Source organism: Podarcis tiliguerta (assembly GCF_965153285.1).
Source record: "Podarcis tiliguerta genome assembly, chromosome: 1".
NCBI lineage: Eukaryota > Metazoa > Chordata > Lepidosauria > Squamata > Lacertidae > Podarcis > Podarcis tiliguerta.
In genome coordinates, this window is record NC_139534.1 from 51,677,279 (window position 1) to 51,702,295 (window position 25,017).

General features: G+C 43.4%; 1 protein-coding gene across 4 annotated transcripts in view; it reads left to right on the forward strand.

The window, feature by feature from the left end:
- Positions 1–2,138: 2,138 nt before the first annotated feature.
- Positions 2,139–25,017, forward strand: part of CFAP65 (cilia and flagella associated protein 65) — a 42,000-nt gene continuing 19,121 nt past the window's right edge. Inside the window, exons 1-21 of one of the 4 annotated variants that reach the window (XM_083441493.1) lie at positions 2,139–2,257; positions 3,233–3,315; positions 3,737–3,918; positions 4,846–4,948; positions 6,265–6,431; positions 7,050–7,246; positions 7,996–8,141; positions 11,057–11,279; positions 11,843–12,108; positions 13,342–13,542; positions 13,783–14,145; positions 14,824–14,961; positions 16,372–16,617; positions 18,661–18,885; positions 19,187–19,345; positions 20,342–20,507; positions 20,606–20,734; positions 21,733–21,949; positions 22,187–22,315; positions 23,116–23,292; positions 23,760–23,826. In XM_083441493.1, coding sequence (XP_083297619.1) covers positions 3,241–3,315; positions 3,737–3,918; positions 4,846–4,948; positions 6,265–6,431; positions 7,050–7,246; positions 7,996–8,141; positions 11,057–11,279; positions 11,843–12,108; positions 13,342–13,542; positions 13,783–14,145; positions 14,824–14,961; positions 16,372–16,617; positions 18,661–18,885; positions 19,187–19,345; positions 20,342–20,507; positions 20,606–20,734; positions 21,733–21,949; positions 22,187–22,315; positions 23,116–23,292; positions 23,760–23,826 — 3,576 coding nt within the window. In that variant the 5' untranslated portion in view covers positions 2,139–2,257; positions 3,233–3,240. Of the gene's footprint in view, positions 2,258–2,279; positions 2,582–2,603; positions 2,810–3,139; positions 3,316–3,736; positions 3,919–4,845; positions 4,949–6,264; positions 6,432–7,049; positions 7,247–7,995; positions 8,142–11,056; positions 11,280–11,842; positions 12,109–13,341; positions 13,543–13,782; positions 14,146–14,823; positions 14,962–16,371; positions 16,618–18,660; positions 18,886–19,186; positions 19,346–20,341; positions 20,508–20,605; positions 20,735–21,732; positions 21,950–22,186; positions 22,316–23,115; positions 23,293–23,759; positions 23,827–25,017 lie in introns of those variants that run through there. The other 3 variants (XM_083441492.1, XM_083441491.1, XM_083441494.1) reach the window with 3 other exon arrangements.

Sequence of the window (25,017 nt, forward strand, 5' to 3'; positions counted from 1 at the left end):
CGGTCCCGTAAATACGAGGGCCCTAAGCCACAAAGGGCTTTAAAGGTCAATACCAGCACCTTGAACCTGACCCTATGCTCCACCGGGAGCCAGTGCAATTGGTAAAGCACTGGGTGAAAATGCTCCCGTGGCAGGGACCCCGTGAGGAGTCTCGCTGCAGCATTCTGCACCCACTGGAGTTTCTGGGACAGTTTCAAGGGCAGCCCCGCATAGAGCGAATTACAGTAGTCAAGCCTGGAGGTGACCATCGCATGGATCACTGTGGCCAGATCGGGGCAGGAAAGGTAAGGGACCAGCTGCTTAATGCGGCAAAGATGGAAAAATGTCGCCTTAGCTGTTGCTGTAACTTGTGCCTCCATGGAAAGGGAGGCATCAAGGATTACACCAAGGATATTGAACAGTCCATCTATTGCCTTCAAATGGCATAAGGACATCTTGAATGGGGTGGGCAGCTATTTGCTTTTAAGCCTATTGAACTTTTGTCCCACTGAGAGATACCGAAAGACGAGAAAAAAATTGCATACATAAACAATTTTATGTACTGTGCAGGGATGGAAAGAAGATACTGCCTCAACTAAGGAAGAATGGCAGGCAAAGTTAGTGGACTATGCAGAAATGGCAAAAAAGAACTTTTAATATAGACTGAGGAACAATTAAACACATTAGCAGGATTAATTTAAAAACAAAGCAGTTAAAAGGTTAATTTAAAAGAAATCCAGAGAGTAACAAAGTTAAAGGTGTTAAGGGGGAGATGCAGTAAAATTATAAAAATTCTTTTATAAGAAACCAGGGAAGGGGGGAAGGGGAGTCAAAATAAATATGTATGTATCTATCTTTTTAATGTATGATTATTGTTGTTAAACTGAAAAATAAAATTTAAAAAAGGACTTTTGTCCCAATGTAGTTTTTGTCAGGTGAACAAAAGCTGATAATATTTTTATCACCCAGCTTTGCAGCAAACATCTAGAATTGATCAATGAATGACTAAGATCACAGCTGCCACATTTTTTAGGAGGGGGAATCTAATTAGCCAAAAGGTTGTATCTAATGTTAGTCCTACTCAGAGTAGACTTATTAAAATTAATGGACATGACCAGCTCAGATTGATTAATTTCAGTGGGTTTATTCTGAGCAGGACCCGGCTGACTACAACCCAGAGATCAAACTGGTATATAAACCCTCTTCCCCATCCCATCTTTGCATTCCCTGTGTCCCACAAAACTGTCTCTTGCACACAGTGTGCACTTCCAGTATACAGTGGCACCTTGGGTTTCATATGCTTCAGGTTACAGACTCCGCTAACCCAGAAATAGTGCTTCAGGTTAAGAACTTTGCTTCAGGATGAAAACAGAAATCGTGCTCCAGCGGCACAGCAGCAGCTGGAGGCCCCATTAGCTAAAGTGGTGCTTCAGGTTAAGAACAGTTTCAGGTTAAGTACGGACCTCCGGAACGAATTAAGTACTTAATCCGAGGTACCACTGTATGTTCCAATATTTACATATAATAAATACAGTCAATAGTTTTGTAACAAAATATGGCCATGTATGAGAAAAAATGGAATTTGAAAACCTCATGACTATGCATCAGACACACAAGGTATTGAGTAAGTTGTATGGTTTGTTTATGCACTTTATCACCTAAAATCTACCAAACACTGGGAGTGAGATCTAGGGGTTAAATATCATATGAAAAAAGGGCTGGTTATGGAAATATGTTCCACATCAAACTATTGCTCTCAGTTTGAAGGATTTTCTTTTTTAATGTACTGTCACACTGCTATTTAAACCCATTATGATTTATTTGTATCTATTCCTTCATCCATGCAAAACCTCTATGCAAAATCTTACACCAAACGAACAAGAAACCATTAATCTATCCCAGCTTTGCCCCCTCATATGTTGCTGGACTACAACTCCCATGGTTTCTCTCTGGCCATTAATCATACGAGCTGGGGCTGGTGGGCGTTGGGAGTGAAAACATCTAGAGGACCACAGCATTTTAGAAGATCATTAGATCTCCCCGCTCCGCCCGCGACACACCCACCCGCTTCTTCAAGCACCTGAGCGGGATCAGGCTAAGGAACAGCTGCATCTAGTTCAATGAGCCGCAGCTGGCAAAAATTAATAAATGCTGGGGTTACACGGAACAGAACCCTCTTGAAGTTGGCGGCGGTTTGGACAAGAAGCCACTTTTTGCGGGGAGGAGAAATGCCACTTCTTGCTCGAGGGCTCTCTCTACAGGCCAGCTTCGTTATGAGGTACGGGGAGCGGAGCGGGTGGGGTCTGACCTCTTTCCTTCCTTCTTATTTTTTAACTAAACCTCCTAGACCTGCTGCTACCCAGCTTGCCCCATTCACGACGCGCACACCTTGGTCTCGTTTTCCCGGGACGGCTCTCAAACGCCCTTTTGTAATAGGAATGTCCCTCCACGGCGGCCGTACTTATTCGGCGAGGCCATTTCCGCGTCTCGTTGCTGTAGCAACGCCGGTTTCGCGTTCTTCGCCTGCTTTGATATTCCTCTCGCGCCTTCTTCGCCTGTTCTAGGATTTCCCTCTCCTGAGCTGTGGGAAGGTGAAGATTAGGTAGGACCCGGGACCCGCTCCAGGACGCTCGACCTCCACATTCCCGCCGCCCTCTTAGCAGGGCTCACCGAAAGCAGGATATTCCTTCCACTTAGTGGCACCGACGGTGCGCTCCAGATCTCCTGTCCTTCACTCCCTTTTTTTAAAAAATGTGAAAAATCACATGCTCTTGGGCACCTATTTTTCTAGAAAGAGAGCCCTGCCGTTACTTACCATGAAGCTGTTACAGTAAGTGCCACACTTTTTAACAACAAAAAAAAGAGGTGCCGGTACTGCATACCACTGAGTACCCATGGAAAAAAACAAAAAGCGTTATGCTGGGCATGTTTCAAAGCACAGTGCCAGGGAGACCCCAGCTCAACCAGCATCTTTATTTGCTCAGTGACGTAATTTGCACACACACAGAAAATACTTAGGACACCAATTTGCATATGAATGAGTTTTTAAAGTACTTGGCAACACCCATGCAAACAGAAACATGAGATTACTTATTTTAAATGTTTTGTTTTCAATTTATGTGGAACAGAGTAATCGGTCCCATAATTCCATTATTGCCAGATTCTCACCCTAGAGAACAGCCTTCTCCTGTCACCAGCAGCTTTGCTGTTCTATGATTTTCTGAACAACTGCGATGTTCTTTGGCTCTCTCAGGTGCAAAGATGCTGACTCATATGAACAGATGCACAGCCAACTCAGACCCCCTTCAGAGACTCGGTGGTGGTGGTACCAAGCAGGTGAGTAATCTTTGTGCTATATAGTTTAAAATTGTGAGTAATTTCCACTGACATTTTATTCATTTATTTAATAAAATTTATACTCTGATTGTAAAACACATCAAAGCAGTTTACAAAAAAGATAAAACAAACCAAGAAATATTCACAACCTTACTCTTAAGCATACAAAAGTTAAAATACTAAAACAGATTAAAATTACCTCAAATTTCTATGCAGCTGGGTAGGATTTTCAAAACAATGTTTTCTTATCTGTTCCAGTGTAAGGTAAAGGGACCCCTGACCATTGAGTCCAGTTGCGGACGGCTCTGGGTTTGCGGCGCTCATCTGGCATAGCTTCTCCTGTTAAATTTTTGGGCTCAAGTGGATACTTTCTGATGAAGTAATGAGAAGCATGGCAACTTGTTTTTCTTTGTTTCTTTAGAAGCTGGTGGTATCTGTGCGGAATAAGCCTTCATTCTTCACTGCAAGAAAAACCAAGAATATTTTCTGGGGTATTGAAGTACCTGATAGTCTCACCTGGCAAGGATGGTGTCTAGGAAAAGAATTCACAAAACATCTCATTTTGAGAAATGTGTGTTTGAAACCCCAGAAGTTGAAGTTCAGGTGTGTAAGCCATGTAGAAGGCGAAAGGAGCTGCCATTTCTCTGCCTTGCATTTCCTTTCTACTGCAGTAGTAGTCATTTACTACTCGCCCCTCAACCCTATTCTGTTGAGTAAAACTTTGCTGATATTTCACATTGCACAAATGTGTACATGTTGGATGGTCACTGCAAACCCTACTCAACTGCATCCTGATTCTAGACATGATTATTTAGAAGTAGGTCCCAGTGATTTCAGTGGGACTTCACCCAAGTAAATATGCATAGGGTTGCCACCATAATATATTTTATCTACTGGCAACTTCTAACAGATTGCATGGTTTGTTAGGTTTTTCACATTATTTGATGGGTGTATTGTGTACTTTTTCAACAATTCTGGTTTTTACCATAATTTTAGTATTTATGTATGTATGTATTTAAAATGCTTATAACCCACCCTTCATTTCAGTGGCTCCCAGAGCAGGAAATAATAATAATAATAATAATAATAATAATAATAATAATAATAAAAACTTTATTTGTATCCTGCCCTCCCCAGCTGAGACTGGGATATAACATAGATTCCATTAAATTCCATAAAAACAACCATAAATAATAAAACTACCTTAATAATAAAAATTGCTGAAACCACAGCACTGGCTGCCTACTACAGCTATTACAATGCAACACTAAAAATTCCAGGGCAAATAGGTAAGTCTTTATTTGGTGATGAATTTTAACATTTTTATTACTATTCTTTTTGAAGTATTTCCCCCTGCATATTAAGTATCTTTAAATCTGACAGTGCAAAATTTGTTTTGACTTTTTCACAATGTTTCATACAAAAGAGCATACAAAATGTTCTTAAATATTCATAGTCATGCTTTTTGTTCTGTTTTGTATCACCTCCACCTCCACTTTCCATGGTCACTTTGTTCTGATTTGTTTCCAGGCCTCCTACAACTCGTTTCTTCAATACTGTTTTCCCACAGCCAATTATTCTGAGTCCTGGGATGTCCATAACTTTGCCCATCATCTTCTGCCCTTTGGAAAAGGTAAAGCAGTTCAGGGATATCCTACCTCTCTTCCAAAAGCACCCATCTATCAGAGCAGCGTTCTCTCTGTGTCCTCTTCTAACATGGCCGGCAAGGAAAGTTGATGACAATCGAACTATTAGCCTATGTGAAGATTGAGACAATGTACCGCCCTGTGCACCTCCTGTTGGAGCCCAAACTTGTTAATTGTTTGGTGTCACAAATGTATGAATTCTGATTTGATTTGCCGTTCCCGCTCCAGTAACAGAAAGGCATTCAAATCTGGGGGAAGCAGGGCAGAATTTGAACACAGTAAAAATACTGATCTGTTGGTAATAGTGCAATACCATATGCCCTTGACATTTACAAAACTGTTGTGTTCACCTTTCATTTGCACCAACTTCACAATATTCTTTTCAGCAAAGTGGCAAAATATTGCAGTTAATGAGCTATGGGCAGGGGCGTACAAAGTGTGTGTGTGGGGAGCCATCCTGGGTGCCATATGGGGTGTGTGTGACAAGATGGCCCACTGCCTCCCCCCAGCTGTAAAGTGGCCGAGGGCGCGTGTGCAGTCAGTATGGGTGCAGCTCTTGCATGGTGTCCATACGGGCTGCAGCTTCCGCGGGCAGTCCATACGGGTCTCTGCATGGGCTGCTGTGCATGCGCAGTTTGTACGGACGTTGCACATGTGCCACTGAGCATCCTGCCCCGCCCCTCGGGGTCCCACCCTGGGTTCCTCTGCCACTGCCTGTGGGGGAATTTTTTTGTTTTCGGGCTCAATTTGGCCCAGGAGCAGATTAAGGATAGTCTGCATCTTATGTAATCCTGCCTGAGTCTTAATGTTGGCTCTAGGGCCCATCATTAGCTAAGATCTGATTGGAGGGTACAAGGAACAGGACTTCTTTTTGTGGAGGTTACAGCACAGCTGTAGATTCCTTTCTCTGGGAAGTCTGATAGGCCCTCTGTCTACCATTTGTAGATGGTATTTGAATATATTTTAAATCTGCGTGGTATTTTATGACAGAGTCTGCTGTTTGCATTGGTTTTATTTTTTCTGCTGGTTTTTAATGCTGCTGTATGCATATGCTTTTTGCATCACATATTGTCACGTAAGCTGTTCAGAAAAAAATGTGAAATGTGGGACAGAAATAATTGAACTAAATGAACCTAATCACAGCATAGCACAGCTGCTCATGCTCAGTCAGTCCTTTTATTATCTCTTGGAATGCATGAATGTGTAATTCCTGCTCTGTGTATGTAGAAGTTGCCTGCCTGTTCTTTGCACTTGGCGTGGAGTTCAGCCAGATGAGCATCTTCTCTCTCCACTTCTTATGCAGAAAGAGTATGAAGACAGCGTTCTTTTTGAAAAGGCAGAAGGAGAGTTTTCTGTTGCTCTGGTAGCCAAGCTACCGCACCTTGATTTGCTTTTCCAAGAGAGTATCCAGCTTCCTTCATGTGCTGTCTATGACTCTACAGAGGCCTCCTTTACCATGTACAATGATGGGTAAGTGCGGTTGTCTGTAGCCTTGAAAGCTGTTTACTCACTGGATTAGGATGGGATCCATACAGCTGACCCATTCCTGCTATGATTGCCATTGGAGATTGCTATCATGTCTTTCCATATAATACTGCTAAGACACAGAGTGACCCTAAGTTTTCCAAAGGGCATCTGTTTGGGATATTGTGGAAAGACACTGTCAAATGAGATGTCAAGAAAAGCTATTTTGCTCTAAAGCCTTTGGTTTACAGCAGGGGTGGGGAAGCTTGTTCAGCCTGAGGGCCACATTACCTCCTGAGGGCCACATGCTGGTGGTGGGCAGAGCCTATGGCGAAAGTAGGCAGAGCAATAAATAGAAATTTTATCTTTGTACAGCAGGCTAGTTTCTTCACCCCCAAATGTCCTTCTCTATCCTCCACCTAGGCAGGCAAGAATCACTGTTGTAGTTCATGAATGTACTCGAGTCACGCAAAAACATTCAAGGAGGGTGCAATGTGGGGCCCGTGAGAGGTACAGCTCTGGAGGTCGTATTGCCTGGGGAGAGTCCTGAGGGCCAGGCAGAGAGGCCTTGAGGGCCACATTTGGGGTTCCCCATCCCCGGTTTACAGTGTGTGTTTCTTCTAGAGAACTACTGACATGCTTTAGTTGGGAGGTGCCACCTTCTTTCTGCATTCTTCCTTCTCGTGGCATGTTGGATCCAGGCGAAGAGTGCACAATGAAAGTGATATTTCAACCTGAGATGGCTCAAGTGCACAACATATCAGCAATATGCAGTTTTGGAGATACTCCGGAGCAAAAGGCCATCCAGCTGAAAGCTGTTGGTGAGGACTTTTCAGCTCTAAAGCAAAAGGGCACACAATGTAGGCCATAACATTAGGTTTTATGGGTATCTATGTTCTTGCCTATGGGTTCACCTGCAACACTGAAATTCCCATGAGCTAAAGGAGTCCTGTAATAGAGGGTCCTATCTGCTGTTTTGCAAAGGGCCTTAGCTCTCAGATGTTCCTCTTTGCTGAGAACATCTCTAATCTGAACCTCATTTTTCACCTGTTCTCTCACTCACTTTCCCCACTTGCAATTTATCTGATTTTGCCACATATTCTTATTTTATGTGCAGCTGCCTAAAATTATACCTAATGCCTGCTAGAAATCATCATAGTATCTGCTACATTTTTAGATACCTAAGCTATCCATTCAAGGAAGAGTACAATTGTTATGAAATATAGTATAGAAATTCCAGGCTCCAAAAGGCCCCATGGAGCAGCCATTTTAATCTCCATGCTCTTCCAAAGGCACAAGGATAAATGCTGCTTCATTTCATGTTTATAGGAAGTTTGATGTGTCTCATTTCCATGTGTTTTGTTCTTGAAGATCCATAATTTAGAGGGTTTATGTCCTGAATATAAAGTTCATGGCCTGAGAACTGTTCAAAAGGCAGATTACTGGTCACTGAATGATTTTGCTTCAGTTTAGATATTTGACACAGTGATGCAAATGCCCAAACCAATATGTTTTCAGTGTAGGAAGGCCTCCACCTTTGGCTTTTAAAAGTAATCTTTATTTTCTGCAGCTAAATATCCCCACCTGCTGGTGAATGTGCCAGGAGACTCGTGTGAAGATGCCAAGCTTAGAAACTTCCGGGATGTGCTCTGCTTTGGTGCCGTTGCTGCTGGCAGCACTGTAGAAAAATATGTGGATGTCTTCAATGTGTCTGTGGTACGATAAGTTGATCCTTGAGTTTTCAAACAGATATATTCTCATGACCTAGATGTGTGCCCAAGAGGACATGTCCATATTCTGCTTTGTCAGTGCCTACAACATGCCTATATTTTTATTCCCCCCCCGCAATTTTTTTAAAATTGATTTTCCAGATTTTCCACACAGAAAAAATAAAAAACATGACAAAACTCACAACAAAGACAATAAGCTAAACACAAAAGAAATTTATTACTTCAAATACCTAAATCTCTTAACATTGGTAACTGACTTCCTCGAATCCCCTCTATCTAAATTTCATTATATCACCTGTATAACAGTTCTCCAATTTTATATTTCTAATATTAACTCCTTTCATTAACTAAGCTCTTCTCCTTTATTATTATTCAAATCATTAATATTTACTACCACATATTCTTATTCTACCCCTAAACCTATTTGTTACTTCCAAGTATTTTCTAATTATCTTATATTGCAATATTTAGCTAAATATTCTTTAAATTTCTTTCAATCCTCTTGTGTCTCCTCTTCTTTCTGGTTGTGGATTCTTCCAGTCAGGTCAGCCAGCTCTAAAAAATCCAACATCTTCATCTGCCAATCTTCTATTGTTGGTATTTCTTGCGATTTCCAGTTTTTGGCTAATAAAAGTCTTGCTGCTGTAGCGGCATATGAAAACTAACATCTTTTGGGGGCATTTCCAATCCTATTATTCCAAGAAGAAAGGCTTCTGGTATCTTAATAAATGTATTTTTCAAAAAAAAATTCAACTCATTATAAATCCTTTCCCAGAAGTCTTTCACCTTATCACCACATATGATAAAAAGTACCTTCTTTTTCTTTGCATTTCCAACATAGATTATCATTTGTATGATAGATCTTTGCTAATTTCACCTGGGTTAAGTACCATCTATACATCATTTTCGTAATATTTTCTTTTAATACAGTACAATACAGCCTTTTCCAATCTTCCAACATTATATTGTGTCCAACATCTCTTGCCCAGTCAATCATCACAGATTTAACTTGTTCATCCTTTGTATGCCATTCCAACAATAAATTATACATTTTAGAGAGATTTTTAACATTGGTGTCTAACAATTCCATTTCCAACTTGGATTTTTCTATCGCAAAACCAATTTTCTTATCAAGCTTGTACAATTCATTAATCTGATAATATTGTAACCATCCATCCAGTCTATCTTTAATTTGATCAAATGGTCTCAATTTAAATCCTTCACTATCTTCCAACAATAAATCATCATATTTCAACCATTTACTCTCCATATTCAGCTTTTTCTGTGCCTTTGCTTCCATTGGTGAAAGCCACCTGGGTGTTTTCCTTTCTAAGAGATCTTTATATCTTATCCAAACATTATATAAAGATTTTCTAATTACATGATTTTTAAAACCTTTATGAGCCGATATTTTATCATACCATAAATATGCATGACAACCAAATACATTGTCAAATCCTTCCAAATCTAACACATCAACATTGTCTAGTTGAATCCATTCCTTGATCCAGCAGAAAGCCGCAGCTTCAAAATATATCTTCAAATCTGGCAGGGAGAATCCCTTTCTCTCTTTTGTATCTGTTAATATTTTATATTTAATTCTGGGTTTTTTCCCCTGCCAGATGAATTTAGACAGTGTTTTCTGCCAGTCTTTAAAACATCTTAGATTATCAATGATTGGTAAAGCTTGGAATAAAAACATCTTTGGCAATACATTCATCTTAACCACCGATATTCAGCCCATTAATGACAATTTTAGATTTGACCAAACCTCAAGATCTCTCTTAATTTCATTCCATAATTTTTCATAATTATCTTTGTATAAATTCAAAATTTTTACCGATAAATTCACACCCAAATATTTCACTTTCTTCACAAAAACAAGGCCTGTCTTTTCCTGAAGGATTTTTTTCTCCTCATTATTTAAATTTTCCCCCAACACTTTGGTTTTGCTCTTATTTAACTTAAATCCTGCTACTTGCCCGAACATATAAAGCACCCCTAATTATATGATTTACAAATCCTCTATGTATTTTCACCTTGTTATACCATAAATAGGAGTGCCATCCATATCTATTATTATACCCTTCTAGATCCAGCAGGTCCATGTTTCACAATAATATCCAATCTTTTATCCAACACAAGCAAGATGCTTCATAATAAAGCTTTAAATTTGGCACCAAGAATCCTCCTCTTATCAGTCAATAGTTGAAATTTTATCCTGGGTCTTTTCCCCTGCCATATGAATCATGACAAGACTTTTTGCCATTCTCAAAATTGTGTCGACTTAATTGTAAACAGCAACTGTAAACATTGACTGCATACTTTACATTTGCCATAATAAATTATTTTAAGTTATTATTCTTTGAATACCACACTTCCAGCAACACTCTGAAAGCATCTGCACAATGTGGAAGTTTTCTCTAGATGTACACAGTAGGTGGCAACCTTTGCTTGGGAATTTGGAGGGGAATTTATAGTCTGTGCAGAGAGTTCAGCTGCCAAGAATGGCAGGAGCCTGGACATAGGATTTAATGGAGACACTTGGTTGTAGAATGGATCTCTCCTGAAAGAGAGGGCAGGCAGATGCTAGTGAGTTTCCATTCTGCTGAAGTCTTTGGTCTCTGTCTGCAGTTTCCCTGGCATTATAGGCACAGGACCACAAAGGCAGCCGCTTCTTCTTTTTAACTCCTATATTCATGCAATACAGTGTCTCAGAAGCTAAGACTGCTGGTCTCCAGATGCATCACCAATTACTCAAAGGGGATTATGAGTGTTTTGTGTGCGAATGTACCAAAGTTTCCATCAGAATAAAAAACTGCCAGTTTAGAGGATTGGCCTAAGTTGTAGGCTTTTCTCTCCTCAGTGAGTGGAAGGATAACACTTTCTGTCTCTCGGCAGGTCAGTGCCCCATTCAGGATTGAGAGAGCAAAGGAAGTAGTGCTTCGTGATCGTGTTTTTTCTTGTGACACCACCCAAAACATTGCTCCGGCTCGTGGGAAGTCAGTCATCCCCGTGAGGTTCAGCCCACACACCGTGGGTGTAAAGAGTGTGGACTACTTCACTGTTCTGCCTGCTGGGAGCATCACCCATTCTGTGCTGAAGGTGACAGGTTCATGCAAAGGTACAAGGCAGTGAGAGCCCTTTTGCACCTCCGTGCTTCATCAAAGCACATATACCAGTGTTTTGCTCCTGATTCCAGCAGATTTGGGTTATGGTACCTTGCTGGATATTGAGCATGTACAAAACATTTTGTCCAAAGATTTCAAAGCTGTGCTGGTGCTACTTTGCAATAGCATTTGCATTTGAAGAGTTGTGAATTGTTGTATATTATGGTTAAGTTGCAACCAGAGGTTGTTTGGGTTGGACCCCTGTTCCTGTTTGTTCTTGAGATTTTAGCAAAAGGAACCCTGCCCTCCTAGCAGAAAGAGGCTGACCCCATCTGGGTGGAGGGAGTGGGGCTCTGAACATGTCTTCTTGCCGCTGTGGTGAGTGAGACTGTCTCTATATTTGGGAGCGCTGCTGAATGAAGATAGGTGATGAGGATCAACCGCTTTTATAGCAACAATAATAACAACCAACCCTGGAGGGCAGGGAATTAGGAACTATTGGTATACAAAAACTAAAAGCAGCCTCCTTTCTCAATAGCAGCAATGGTGTGAAAATTGGCCTTGTTTGTCATTCCAGGTCCTGAGGTTTCCTTTCAGCACCCCGTTGTCTACTTTAGCTGCATTAACCTTGGAGAGTACTTAGTTCAGCCCTTAGAGATGACCAATAACTCTGATGTTCCAGCCTACTATCAGTTTAACATTGACTGCAAGCAAAGTGTCTTTTTCTTTGACCGTCCTGTTGGGGTCTTGGATGGGATGTCCACTATCACACTGAAGGTCACCTTCCAACCCACCTACCCAATAATTTTCTACCGACGAGTGGTTTGCCTTGTCCATCATCAGGTAAGAGGGCTAGGATACATCTTCCATTGAAACAGGCCTGTTGGTTATGTGCCCCAGTCAAGCAGGGGTGCTTGAATGCCATTTCATGGAGAGAACAGGACCCTCTCTTTTGCCTGGTTATTGTGCTTTATCAGGCAAATATCCTTAAATGGAAATGCTCAGGCTTTCTCAGGCCAATGCCTTATTTTCCACATCTTTGATAGCTTTTCTTAAACATACCTAGAAGCACAGCATTTTATTCAAGCCTAACCTCCATACTCCTGTAATGTGGCTTTCAGGCTGATTTTGGAATGCAGGGAAGGATAGAGCACCTTCCCAAGGCAATTTCCTGCATTTCCAGTTCAAAGTGGTAGCATAAAAGCAAGAATGCACGAAGCAAGCTTAGAAGCATTCTGTAGCTTTCCCTTGGGATGCCCTGCTCTCAGAACAGAAGGCAACTGCCCAGAATGCACAACACTGCTGATTTTGCAGTGGTCTATCAGCTGTGATAGGGGAAGCAACTTGGTTGTGTTTGCTATGGAGGTTGGATGCACAGGAACAGAGCTTCTTACCCCCTAAATGAAAGCTTTGTGGATAAGTACAACCAGCACAGAATAGCTGCTGGAGTGCTGAGTGTGGACATGGGAAACACAGATTCACACCCCAGCTTAGCTTCTGAGCCAGTTGGATGGACACAGACAAGTCATTATCTCCCAGCCTCATTTACTGGTTTGTTCACTGCAATTCCTTGTAGAAAGGTTGGGAAACTAATACTAAAGCAAATGCATATAGTACACTGCCTCTGCCAGTGTGTAATCTTTCTCATTTTAACAAAGTCCAGCTCTCAAAAGCAGGAGACGATAACTGGAAAATTTGACTGAGGATCCCTTTAAATGTCACTCTAACCACACCGGAGCTATTTTTCTGTGAGCAGTTCCTGTACAGTTGGAGTAAATGTTTAAATGACCACCCACATGGTCAATCTTTCTCATGGAATCAATGCCCAGAAACTGAAGGAGAAGCTTATTCTGTGATCAGATCCCACATGATTGGCCCTTTCACATCTGGCATTTAAAGGCTCCCATAGTTGGTGGGGGAGCTGCTTATGGGAAAGTGCCCCTGGAGGGACAGGGAGGGATAATGTTTAAAGGGTCCCTGGGACAACATATTAATGGGAGAAAGTTGCAAAATTATATTCCTGAAAAGAATGCAGATGAAGTGGACTGTTCAGTCATTGTGTCTCTGCTGTTTCAGGATCCATTATTCATAGATTTGATTGGGACCTGCCACTCGGAAACAATGAGCCCAAACATTCTGAGATTGAGCGACATTACCAGGTACAAGACACACATGGCCAGAGGACTGACCTTTTTCCCACCGGACATCCTGGGCACTATGTTGAAGGAGGGCAAACTGTTGGTGGATGAAACCGGAGCTCTCACACTCCCACCGGAGGTACAGTACTCAGTTTTGCACCCCTGGAGGTAGATTCCGCAGAATCAGTGATGTCTTGCTGCCCGTGCTGAGTATGCATGTGATCACAGTTGCTAGACTTTGAGTGCTTATTCAAGTACCAGAGTGCACTCTGTTGAGTATAGCAGAGATGAGAAGCTCAGGCCTGGGGGCTGAATGTTGTCTTCAGTAAGATGTTAGTCTTTGGTTTAGGCATACACCTCTCCTTTCCCCCCTTTTTAGATGCTGGAGGATAAACCTCCTGAAGAGTACCCTGCCCTTGAGCCCATGGTTGAATATTTCCATGACGGTGTAAGCAGTGACCTCACGGTGTTTCCTCCCCACGTTAGCCTTAGCATCAAGGAGTATGATTTTGGCTGTTGTGCAAAGCTTCAAGAGGTACAACCACTCCCTTTCTGCGTGACCAATCACACAAAGGGAAAAATCACGGTTATATGGACAAACAAGCCACATAGTCCTTTTCAAGTGCTCCCAGAAATTTGTGACATCCCACCTCTGAAGACTATGGCTTTCCATGTCACCTTCAAGCCTTCTTTGCTCAATTCCATGTATGCAGCTGAACTGGAGGGTTTTGCCTTCTATAAGGTGAGTAGAAATTTGGTGTCCAAAGCATTGACATTTATGGCACAGAAATTCGAGCCTTGGCAGATCCACACCATATATTTAAAGCACATTCAATGCACTTTTAAAGCCTATGACTTCCTCCTAAGAAACTGTCGTTCCGTCCTCACAGAGCTAGAATACCCAGCACCCCCAACAAATTACTGTTTCCAGGATTCTTGGGGCGAAGCCATGTGCTTAAAGTGCATTTGCTTAAATGTATGGTCCCATTGTCCTGGGTTCAGAATTTCCCCTGGTCATGAGGACAGCAAGAAAAAAAAAGATGGTTCAATCATCACAATGTGGGCTGGTTGGCTGGCTAGTACAGAACCTTTTGGCAAAAGCGCTCTCTAGCAAAACGTTAAATTGCCACATCCGCTGGGAAGACAAGAGGGAACAGATTTAAAAACAGAAATGATGATTAGTGATGGGATTCCTGCTGAAGGGCAGTTTTGTTCTCTTTCTGATACAAAATTCTGGCTTGGAACCCCATGGCAGGACATTAAGGTAGAGCACAGATGAAGCCCTGCTGTATCGTGCTGCTCATCAGAGAGATCCCAGCATACCCCAGTTTGGTTGTAAGTCACTTTGGCTTGTCTTTGGCAGGTTAAAGCGACTAACAAATCTTAAAATTAATAATAATATTTTGTTTGTTGCTGGCAGGTGCTGCGGAACTTCAACAACATTGAGGAGCCCATCACCATGTGCCCATCCTGGGACTTAGCCATCTCCTTGCGCGGACACACTTTTCAACCTGGGCGGCAGCACTTTATCCCAAAGTACGACTTGGATTGTCACAAGGTGAGAGGGATAGTCTTCGCCTTCTGGGGTGGGGTGTTTCTCATCTACTGCCTGCAAAGTAGAAAGGATTCATTGTTAGTTTTGTGTGTCTGCAATGTGTTTTACAATCTTTCTTTTGTTTCCCTGCAATAATGAGATGTTGGTTTCTATTCTTTCCGTTTTCCAGAAAGGAACAAATTTTGGAAAGTCATGACGAGGACACCCAGTGGCCACAGAGATGAGCACTTGCTGATCTAGGCATACCGGATTGAGGGCTCATTCAGTCACTCCAGCATTCTTTATGCTTTGGTGTACTTACAGACCTAGCCAGAGCCTTGCATTGCGTACTTTCCTGATAAAGTAGAAATTGGAGTGGCTTTCTTGATCTCTTCCCTTTCTTCTTCTATTTTGGGGAAAATTATTATTTTCTCCTTAGCAGAGTTTCTGGGTTAGCATGTCTCGGCTGGTGCCTCAACCCAGTCAGTGACAGCAGAGGTCAACAAGGGGTCCACCTCCAAGGGGAAATACCTGCCAGTTTTAAAGTGTGGTAAAAACATATTTGCAGGCCCTCCCTTTATTTGCCCATCTGTAAAATGGGAACAATAACAAAGGAGGCCATTTTTCCTATTCTTTTCAACAGGAGGCACTTGTTCAAGCCTGGGTTTTTGAACTAAACCATACCTCCTTTAATTCTATTTGGGTGTGTACAGACTTACAACAGTTGAGTGGTGAGCTTGCTGTGGACGCACACTTGTGCTTTGGTCCATTTAAGCTCAGGGGAAACCCATACTTCCAATTTGCACTTGAAAAGGCTGTGCACAGTGCTGATCGGCCAGCCTTTATGTCAATCATTAAATCTTCTCCCCCGCCCACACACACCCAGAGCAGGCTTTAAAGCATAAAACTATTTTAAAACTTCCCCCCCTTTAAAAACCGTGCTGAACAAATGTTTGATCAGATAAATAGGCAAGGTGCTTAGAAAGCAAGACAGAAACCCCAAGTTTGTGTCCTGTGAGAGTATGGCAGGAAGCTGAGGTAACTCCACAATAGAATCATGTGTGCACACTTCCCTTTGCATGTGCATCTGTACGTTGCCTTTGAATCACCCCCTCCCTTCCAAAATGAGGTTAATTTTTACACAGGTGTAGCTTGCAAAAGACTCCAGGATTGTAATCATTGGGTAGCTGTGCATGCATGGGATTTTAATTTTGTTCTTCTACACCAGTCAAAAAAAGGGGTAGGAACGTTAAACTCATGGACGTGATCTTGGAAAGTGCGTCGGATTTTATGCATTTTTTGTGGCCCTCGTTGTTTTCTTTGTCTTTTGAAGAAGTGCAGCCTTTCCCAACTGGCTATTCAAGGCAGAGATGCCAAGAAGAGAATAATGGAGATGAGTTATTCCTCCAACCAAAACCTCTTCCTGTCTTCTAGGTCTTCCCTCCGGTGAGCCCAAACATCACCACGTATCGCAGCATGCTGCTCTCCAACGTGGGTACCACTGCCATAAGCTTCAGCCTAAGCCGGGAGAAGTGTCCTTCCATCCTAGTGAAGCCCAACTGTGGGTATATTGCACCTGGAGATCACCAGATCATTCTCCTCTCAACTTGCCCAGTGGAAACATCTATACAGCAGCACATCTTGACCATGCAGTTTAATTTCTGGCCCTCCTTCACCCAGGTAGGGGCAGGAAGAGGTAGACTCTTCCTTTCATTCTCTGCCCCATTTTATCACTATACGGTGAAGAGGGACATACCCCTTCACCCTGTCTGTAACACCCTGGAATAGCTCAGTTGGTAAAGCATGAGGCTCTTAAACTCAGGGTTGTGGGTTCAAGCCTCACACTTGGCAAAAGATTCCTGCATTGGACTGCAATAGGATTCTGGTAGTCCCTTTCAATTCTACAATTCTGTGACCCCTAATTTCTTTATCTTAATATTCTCTTGATTTGGAGGCTAAGCACACCCCTGGTGTAATAGTTCAATGTGAGAACATTTGTTTAGCTTTTTTTAAAAAATGGCTACCCTCTCAGTTCACAGCAGTACCATTTTTTAATCTCTTTTTTTTAGTTTGACGCGTCAATACTTGAGGTAATTCTTTTGAGGAGCCACACTATTCGTGTGACTATAATTTGTTTTAAATGGTTTTTAATGTTGTATTTTAAATTATTGTGATCCTCCTTGGGACCTTAGGGTGAAGGGTGGGTAATAAATACAAAGAATTCTTTAATGCACTGGAAACCACATCTACCCTATTTTTTAAAAGTAGTATGGTTTTTGGTCATCTTCCACATGGGCTGAATGAGGTTGAAGTACGCATTATTTTTGTTTTTCATTCTGTTTACCAGCTGCAAAATAGGTCCCAAGACAACTTGTAATACTTAAAATCAAAATTATCAGTTTAGGTCAGGCAAGATTTAAAACTCCCCAATAATGTATAGAATCCATCAAATAAAACTGTTTTCTGATGCAGTGCAGCATAAACTAGATAAACCATGAGGAAAGGAAAGCTGTTTCTTGTTATTTAGCTCCTTGCTATTGTAGGTCCATGTGCTCAGCTGATTTTGGTACAAAAGTCCTCGGGTGGGTAGGTGGGAGTTGTTTACTTCCTTCTCCTTCTGCCCAAACACCTTGCAAATGTCTTCAGTGTATTCTCTTAACTATCATGATGGACATCAAAAGGTGATGCAGTGGTATTCTAGTGACTAGATTAAATATTTTGTTTGACTACTTAGATCTCAGCTATTTGGAGAAGCTGAGCCTCTCCTAGCAAAGAACACTTCAAAAGGCAAAATAACCTACTGATGGCTTGGAGGTAGGTGGCCAGCCATCACTTCACTGGTAGCTCTGGTGACATTTAAGGGACTGCATTCTATATGGTGATCACAGCCCAATGTACAAGATAACTGGTTTAACTGTTATGAAAACATAAAAGAAGTGCTCCGTTAGAGGAGGCTCCTAGATCCTCTGTAATATATGAATAAATCATGAATTGAGGAGGGACTGTTGCTCAGAGGTAGAGCACATGTTTTGCATGCAAGTTCAATCCCTGATATCTTCCTGGGAAGGATTCTTTGTCTAAAGTCCTGGAGAGCTGCTACCAGTCTGTGCGAATGGTCCTGAACTAGATGAACCAATGGTTGGACTTGGTATAAGGCAGCTTCCTATGTTCCTGTGCTTCTTACGTCGCCTTTAATGATTGGGAAAATTGGTTCACAAGGAAAGGCCTTCCAGCACATGCACACGTTTTGGTTTATATCAGCCTTCTTTAAATAAGCTTCCAAAAGTTTCTAGCCTGCCAAAAAATTGTCCGGCTGGAGACCTACATGAAGATAGAGAATTAAACCACAGTGGCAGCTTTCTTTGTTTCTCTCCTGGGTGAAGAGGAGATTTGGAGGGCTGCATCTCACATCTGCCGGGCTATTCTTGCTCAATCTAGATGCTATAGATGCTTATACACCATCCCATGCACACACCTTCATGCAGTTCCTGGTTCAGTATAATGGTTTACCTTGCACTTGAAAACCGTTGTTTAATGGCACTTCTAGAACTTCACAAATGGAAAAAATTATTTTGGCAGCGTTGCCCTTGTGCCTCCTTCTGTGTATTGTCTCAGTTTTCCCTGGCCTGTCCATGCCAGCCTAGAACCTAGCTCAACTTTCCTGTGAAAGTGCTGTGGCTTTCAACATTGGCTGAAGATTCTTGCTGATGTTTGCTTCCTCAGGAGCTCCACCTTCAGAGCAGCGCCGAGCCCCTGGTCTTGCTATTAGAAGGTGATGGCTGCCTGTACTTCAAACCCACATATGTGGGCAGCTCCTCCTCACGCACCTTCACTATCAAGAACTGCACCCGGTTACCCATGCTCTTCAGGTGGAAAATCCAGCAGTCAGACAAAAACCTTTTATCTGTACAACCTGCTGAAGGAACTATATTGCCCAATGAAGCTTTGGTGAGTAGACCTTGGTCACTAAGCAATCTGAAGCAATTACATTGAAATATAGCACAGTCCTCCTTGAGCCCAAGCCAAAGATACCAATGAATGCGAAACCAGTGCCAAAGACAAATGTTTTGTTAGATATATGGACTCACCCCTGCATGCTTCTGGGTGTAGAAGTGGGGAGGAGAGGAAGTTGAGTTCTCCCTGTGGGTTCTCCTGTATCCCTAGCAACTGGCTCACCCAGATGCTGCATCCCAGGAAGGCAGAGTGCTGTGAATCCCCGCTCAGCCTTCTCTCTTGTATGCAATTTCAGGCTCAGACATGGACCTTCACTCCCAGTGAGCAGATCAAATACCTTCTGCGGAGTTGGGTGGTAGTGTGGAGAGAGCAAGAAATTCTGGAAGACAATGCCCCAAAGACTGCCCGCTATATCCTGCGGGTTATCGGCGAAGGATCACAGAGCACTTTAACAGTAAGTGACAGCATACGGGGCAGGAGAAGTAATCAAGACCATGTTGGAAGAGGGTGGAAGTCCAATCACAGAGCTGATAGTTTAAGCATACCCAGATGACACCTGGCATTTATGGAAGCCTGGACATATCCCTTCCAGTTGGTAGTGCTATGAAGCCTCTACCTGCTGGCCAGTGCATTTTTTTCTAGAAAAAAAGTACTGCTCAGTTGCAAGGGGGGGGGGGTTCCAGAGGGTGAACACTCTGCACTTGCTCAGAGGCACACTGCTCTTTTCCAATGGTGGCATCGTCACTTGGCACCAACGAACAGGCCAACAGGTTTTGGGAATGGCTTTGCAAAGCAGGATGGAGGTTCTTATTGCTAAGAGTGCCCACTGTTTTTGCCGTCACCCAGCCCATGGTTGACCTTTGCTGGCAGAGCAGCATTTCCTGCCACACGCTCGCCCCTTCCATGAGTGACATTGCCCCACTGCTCTTCATGGCTGCTCTTCTGCAGCTTGCTGCCGCGCTCTCTGGTGGGAAAATGGAAGACTGCTTGTGTTTCCTCCCCTCGCCAAGCAACCCTGTGAGGTATATCCAGAACAGCAGAGCACCGAGCGGCTCCTCTGGAATGCACTCGCTCCACCCTTTGGCCACGCTCAGCAGCAGTGCCCTAGCCCTTGCTTTGTGCTTGCTCTGGCGTGTGGATTTGCCCCCAGGCCATGCAAGAGGCTGGGAGAAGATGGTTTTGCTTGGGGAGACAGCTGCACCCACCAGAGAAGGTGAGCAGATTTGACAAAAAAAAGTTCCCGGAACTGTGTTCTGGTGGGTTCCACCAGGGAAAACTCGCCCACTGCTGCTGGTAGTGATGGATTGAATAGCGATCCTAATGAGAGCCTTGGCCTACCCCTCTGATGCTATTCTTTTCCCTCAGTGTATTAAATTTCAGAATTTATTTGCATGGAATACCCATTGTCAGTGTCTCTTAATAAACTTCCTGTGTTGTGCTTGCTCTGCAGGGACAAAAAGAGCAGGTAGCTGTCGGCAACATCCTGGTTGGCAGCACACAGTCATGTGAATTTGCCTTCTTTAACAACGGAGCCTGCTGCTTAAAATACGTTCTTAGTGTGGAGCAGTTGATCACTGGACCATGTGATCCTGAAGAAGTTGCCAGTGACTCCTTAGGTATTTAATGGAAAGACAGATTTCTTGTGCTTTGCAGCTGCCTAAAGTCTCTCTCCAGCCATACTCACAATTTTGTTTTTTGTCTTTCCTCCTCACAGCAATAGAACTTGACCACTACAAAGGGACAATTCCTGCTCGGGGAAAGATCTTTGTACGCGGGATTATTAGGCCGACCCGCCAATTGCACTACATCTGGACAATCTATTATGCCATTTCCACTCCCAAAGGTGAGAAATGGAAAGTATGAAAGCAGCCTCACACCAAAGATATTATTAATGGGGTGGGCTCAGCAGGGAGAGGTTCCACACCAGATGAAAAGGCTCCATCTGTTTGACTACACACCAAACCTATAGAAAACCTGTGCAGCTGAGGAATGAGTGATGTGGTAATAGAAGGTTTAGCCTAAATTGTGGGATTGTGAGGCAGAAAAAGAGCTCCCCTTTTTATCTTATTTGCTTCTATCTTCCCCTATTCTGCCCTCAAATGAATATCTGGCATTGGAGTTCAGGGTCTCCTTTGTTAAACCTGAGGGCTTTCTCTCACAATCGAAGAAAGTGTGGACCCCAACCGTCTTTAGTCATTTGTGGAAAGCTCATATAAATCCACTTCACTGACAGTAATGCCCAAGACTTCCTTGTGCAGTAATAGACTGAACAGAGAAGGGAATAGTCCTTCTATTGTTCACCCAAAATGCAAACTGGTTTGTAGGCTCCCCAACTGTAACAGGGAGTGGAGAAATTATGGTGCAGGAGCCTCAGGGGTTTGTCACCCCTTCCCCAAAAAGTAGATCCCACAAGCTTGACATCTGCCCTCCCTTGACTTCATTGTCAGTAATGATAGCCAGGAGGTGCTGGTGACACTTGCAAAACAAAGTTCAATTCAGCATTATCTGGGGAAAGAAATCATACCACTAGTCCATCTGATGCTGTAGCTTCTAGGTTTCTTCAGATAGGGGTCTTTCCTATTTGGAGATACTGGGGATTGACTCTAAGAGCATCTGCTCTCATAACATATCCTCTAGCACTGAGCTGTGCCCCCTTTCTAGGAACAGCATTTTGTTATTATCCATGCGGCAGAAAAACGCAGAGAGTCTGCAAGAAGTAGCACAGCCTTGAGGGAGATTTGCCGTCCGCAAATGTGGGGAAAGGGAGACATTTAAATTATTAATAAAAGTTTTACTTTTATGATGCCTAGTCTGCAAGTCTGTTTTGTCTCCCCATGCAAGCCGCGAATCCTCTTGGGGAAAAGCAGCCGCTTTGCCAGGTGACAGCAACAGGTGTCTATCCATCCATCTGCATCACGGATGCCTGTGGAACAGGAAGTGCCAGTGGCATCAGTAAGCTGTTTCTCTGGCGGCTTTTCTCTTTGGAGGCTCTGAACCAGTATCTGGAGCTAGATCCAACACCACAGGAGCTCACCTTCCGAGTGCCTACCAGGCATAGGTAAGAATAGTTCATCTTCTGCCAGATCCTGAACCCCTAGCTCTTCTCTTTTATACACAGGGATACAGTACTCCTGATTTCCTCACAGTCTGAAACAACAGCTTCCTTCCCTTTTCTATTCTGGCAAACAAGTGCTAGGAAATATGGTGTGAGTGTGAGCCAGATTTGGGATTTCCAGCCCCACCATGGAACACCTCCTCATGGATTTTTCTCACATCCGATTTCTTTCATTTGAAGCACACGGCTAATCCCTCCGGTTTACACTCCTGTCATGCTGGATTTCAACTTCGGTGCGGCTCCTGTCAGAAGTGTGCCCTCAGTAGTTGTGCTGATGCTACAAAACAACGGGGGGATACCCGTGAGCTGGTGAGTAATCCACACTTCCTGGCCCTAACGAAGGAGGGAATAGTTAGGACAGCCATGTAGAATTCTGATGGCAGGCATCTAGAACAGCCACCCACCCTAGCAGGAACTTACATAGGACACACAGTGCAGACATGGCTTCTTTAACATGCAGATACACAAAACCTCTGTTGGAAGGACTGCTAGTGGCCAGGTTGCAGGTCCTTATGTCCCAAAGGGCTCCTTGGCCCGCCCCCTGCATGGCACAACTAAATGTTTATGGCTTTAGAGATTCCTGCATTGCAGGGGCTTGGAGTAGATGACCCTTGGGGTCCCTTCAAACTCTGATTCAATGAACTAAATACATGCACAGTAAAGACAGGGACTGATTGTGTCTGTTACGAGAAGCATCTTAACAATAAGAGCAGTTCAGCAATGGAACCAATGGCCTAGGGTGCAGATGGGCTCCCTATTGCTAGAGATATTCATAGCATCATAGAACTGCAGAGTTGGAAGGGACCCCCAAGGGACATCTAGTCCAGCCCCCTGTAATACCTAGGAGGCTTGACAGACAAGTGCTGAGGATACTCTAGCTCTCAATTACTTTCCCAAGCAAGAAGTTAGACTAGGGGGCCCATCACCAGCTTTTCCTGGTGCAGCAGTTTATTTATTTATTTAAATTTTATGCATATTGCCCAGCTCAGGGTTGGGGAGCTTTGTCAATGTGACCATAAGGCAGGCTGCTCTCTTGGTTTTCATATCTTGATTCTTTTTGGTTTCCATTATTAAGTGATGCCTTTTGCTTTGTTCTGCCTGCTTCCCAGGGCCTTTCTGTTTCCTTCTGACCAGAGGATTGAAATGGAATACTGGGCAGAAAGCACAGAGTTTGACCCCAGTGAGCTGCATCAGATGCGGATCCAGGATAACCAGCTTTTTGCCATTTCCCCCAAGGCAGGAAAGCTTCTTCCAGGGCAAGAGCAAGCTATACACTTATCCTACAGGTACCTACATGCTGTGGTTCCTTCCTTCCCCATGTGGAAATTGATCCCAAACCCAAACGCCAAGGTCAACTCCTAATTAGCATCCACCAGCACAAGGGCCCCTTGAGTATGCCATCTTCTGTCCTTGGGCATTATCAAGGTTGTCTGAAGTGTGACACCCAGGCAGAAAAAGTTACCCTCATTAACATAGCCTTGCACCATGAAAAAGCCAACAGCTGCATGGATTCTATTTCCTCCAAAGCCCAATTTTTCAGTGCCCTGAGTTTGTAGAAAACAAGGCATTTCTAGGTGAACGTATCTGTCCAGACATATCTGTCCTTCTGGCTCTTTATGCAACAGTTCAGCTCTTAGCAGGTAAATGTATTGTCGCTAAGCAGCTGTTTGAGGCAGGATTCTCCTGCTTAAAAGTCTGGAACGATTTCATCTACGTGTGTTTCTGATATTGGTTTTTTGTTTCCCCCCACCAGACACGATTTCATTGGCACCGATCGGCTTCCAGTCCTGCTGAAGATCTCCCATGGCCGAGAAATTCTGGTACGATACTGGGCTGAGAGGTTCAGAAACTGTCCTCACTGGTGAGGATTTCCAAAACCCTTTCCTAGAGCCAGTCAAGCTCCTTTAATGGTATAGCAGTAGGAGACATTGTTTTCCTGAAGCTGCCTTCTCTTGAATGGAGGGACAAAGTATGCCTTTTGGTATTACTATTATTATTAGTGCTTTTTTCTAGAAAAATACTCACCATGAAGTTGTTATAGCAAGTGCCACACTTTTTAACAACAAATAAAGAGTGATGCCAGTAGTGCATACTCTTGAGTACCCCCCAAAAAAGCACTGGTTATTGTTAATTAAATTTGTATCCTGTCCTGTCCCTGCAGGCCTCAGGTATTCACACCTTAATCTGTCCTAGAACTATAGCTCTTCATGCATAGCCATATTTTATTTCTACTATTATACTCCCTGCACAGTAAGGCCACATGGATGGCAGAATTTTCCCTTCAGCAAGCACTTTTCTAGGAAGCATGCTCTCATTTCCAGCTCTCTGAATCCTCCTCCTTCACGCAGAGACCTCACTTTTGGCTCACATCCTGACTAGATAACTTTGTGGAGGGCTGTGGGACACATCATTCCTCCCAAGCAGAAACATGAGCCACAGTCCTTTTATTACTTCATGCCATCTTCCCTTATGCCACTCGTGTTTCCTGCATGTGGTTGTCCTCAAATTCTGAACTTTGCCTGCCTTCCCTGTTTTTTTCCTCTCTCCCCTTCGACTTGTCAGTTAGAGTCAAAGTCACCTTGTGCTCCAGTGGGCACCTTTCTCATGGCCCACTGAACCTCCACTAGGTGCCCAAGATTTCCTGTGAGAGTATTGTGTTCCCATCACCCTTTATTTTTCTTTTCCCCGCTGCCCCACTTCAGGGACCATTGTCAGCTGAAAATCCAGCCTGTTGAGCAGGCTGTGAAAACACAAGGCTTAACTGTGCCTTTGTGCAAAGCCCTTGGATGGGCTCTGCCCATTTGGCACAGGTCTTGATGGCTGCCCAGAGGGGCAGCTGAGTGCAGGGGTCCCGGCTGGGGGGCACACATCCTAGTCAGCCAGGTGGCCAAAAACTCTTTAACCGCATGTTCCCTAAACCTCTTCAGTGGGAGAGTTAAAGAGGAGAATTCCTGACAATGCTGCCAAGCTATTCCCTGTAGTCATACTGCTTCAACTATCTTTGAAGGGTA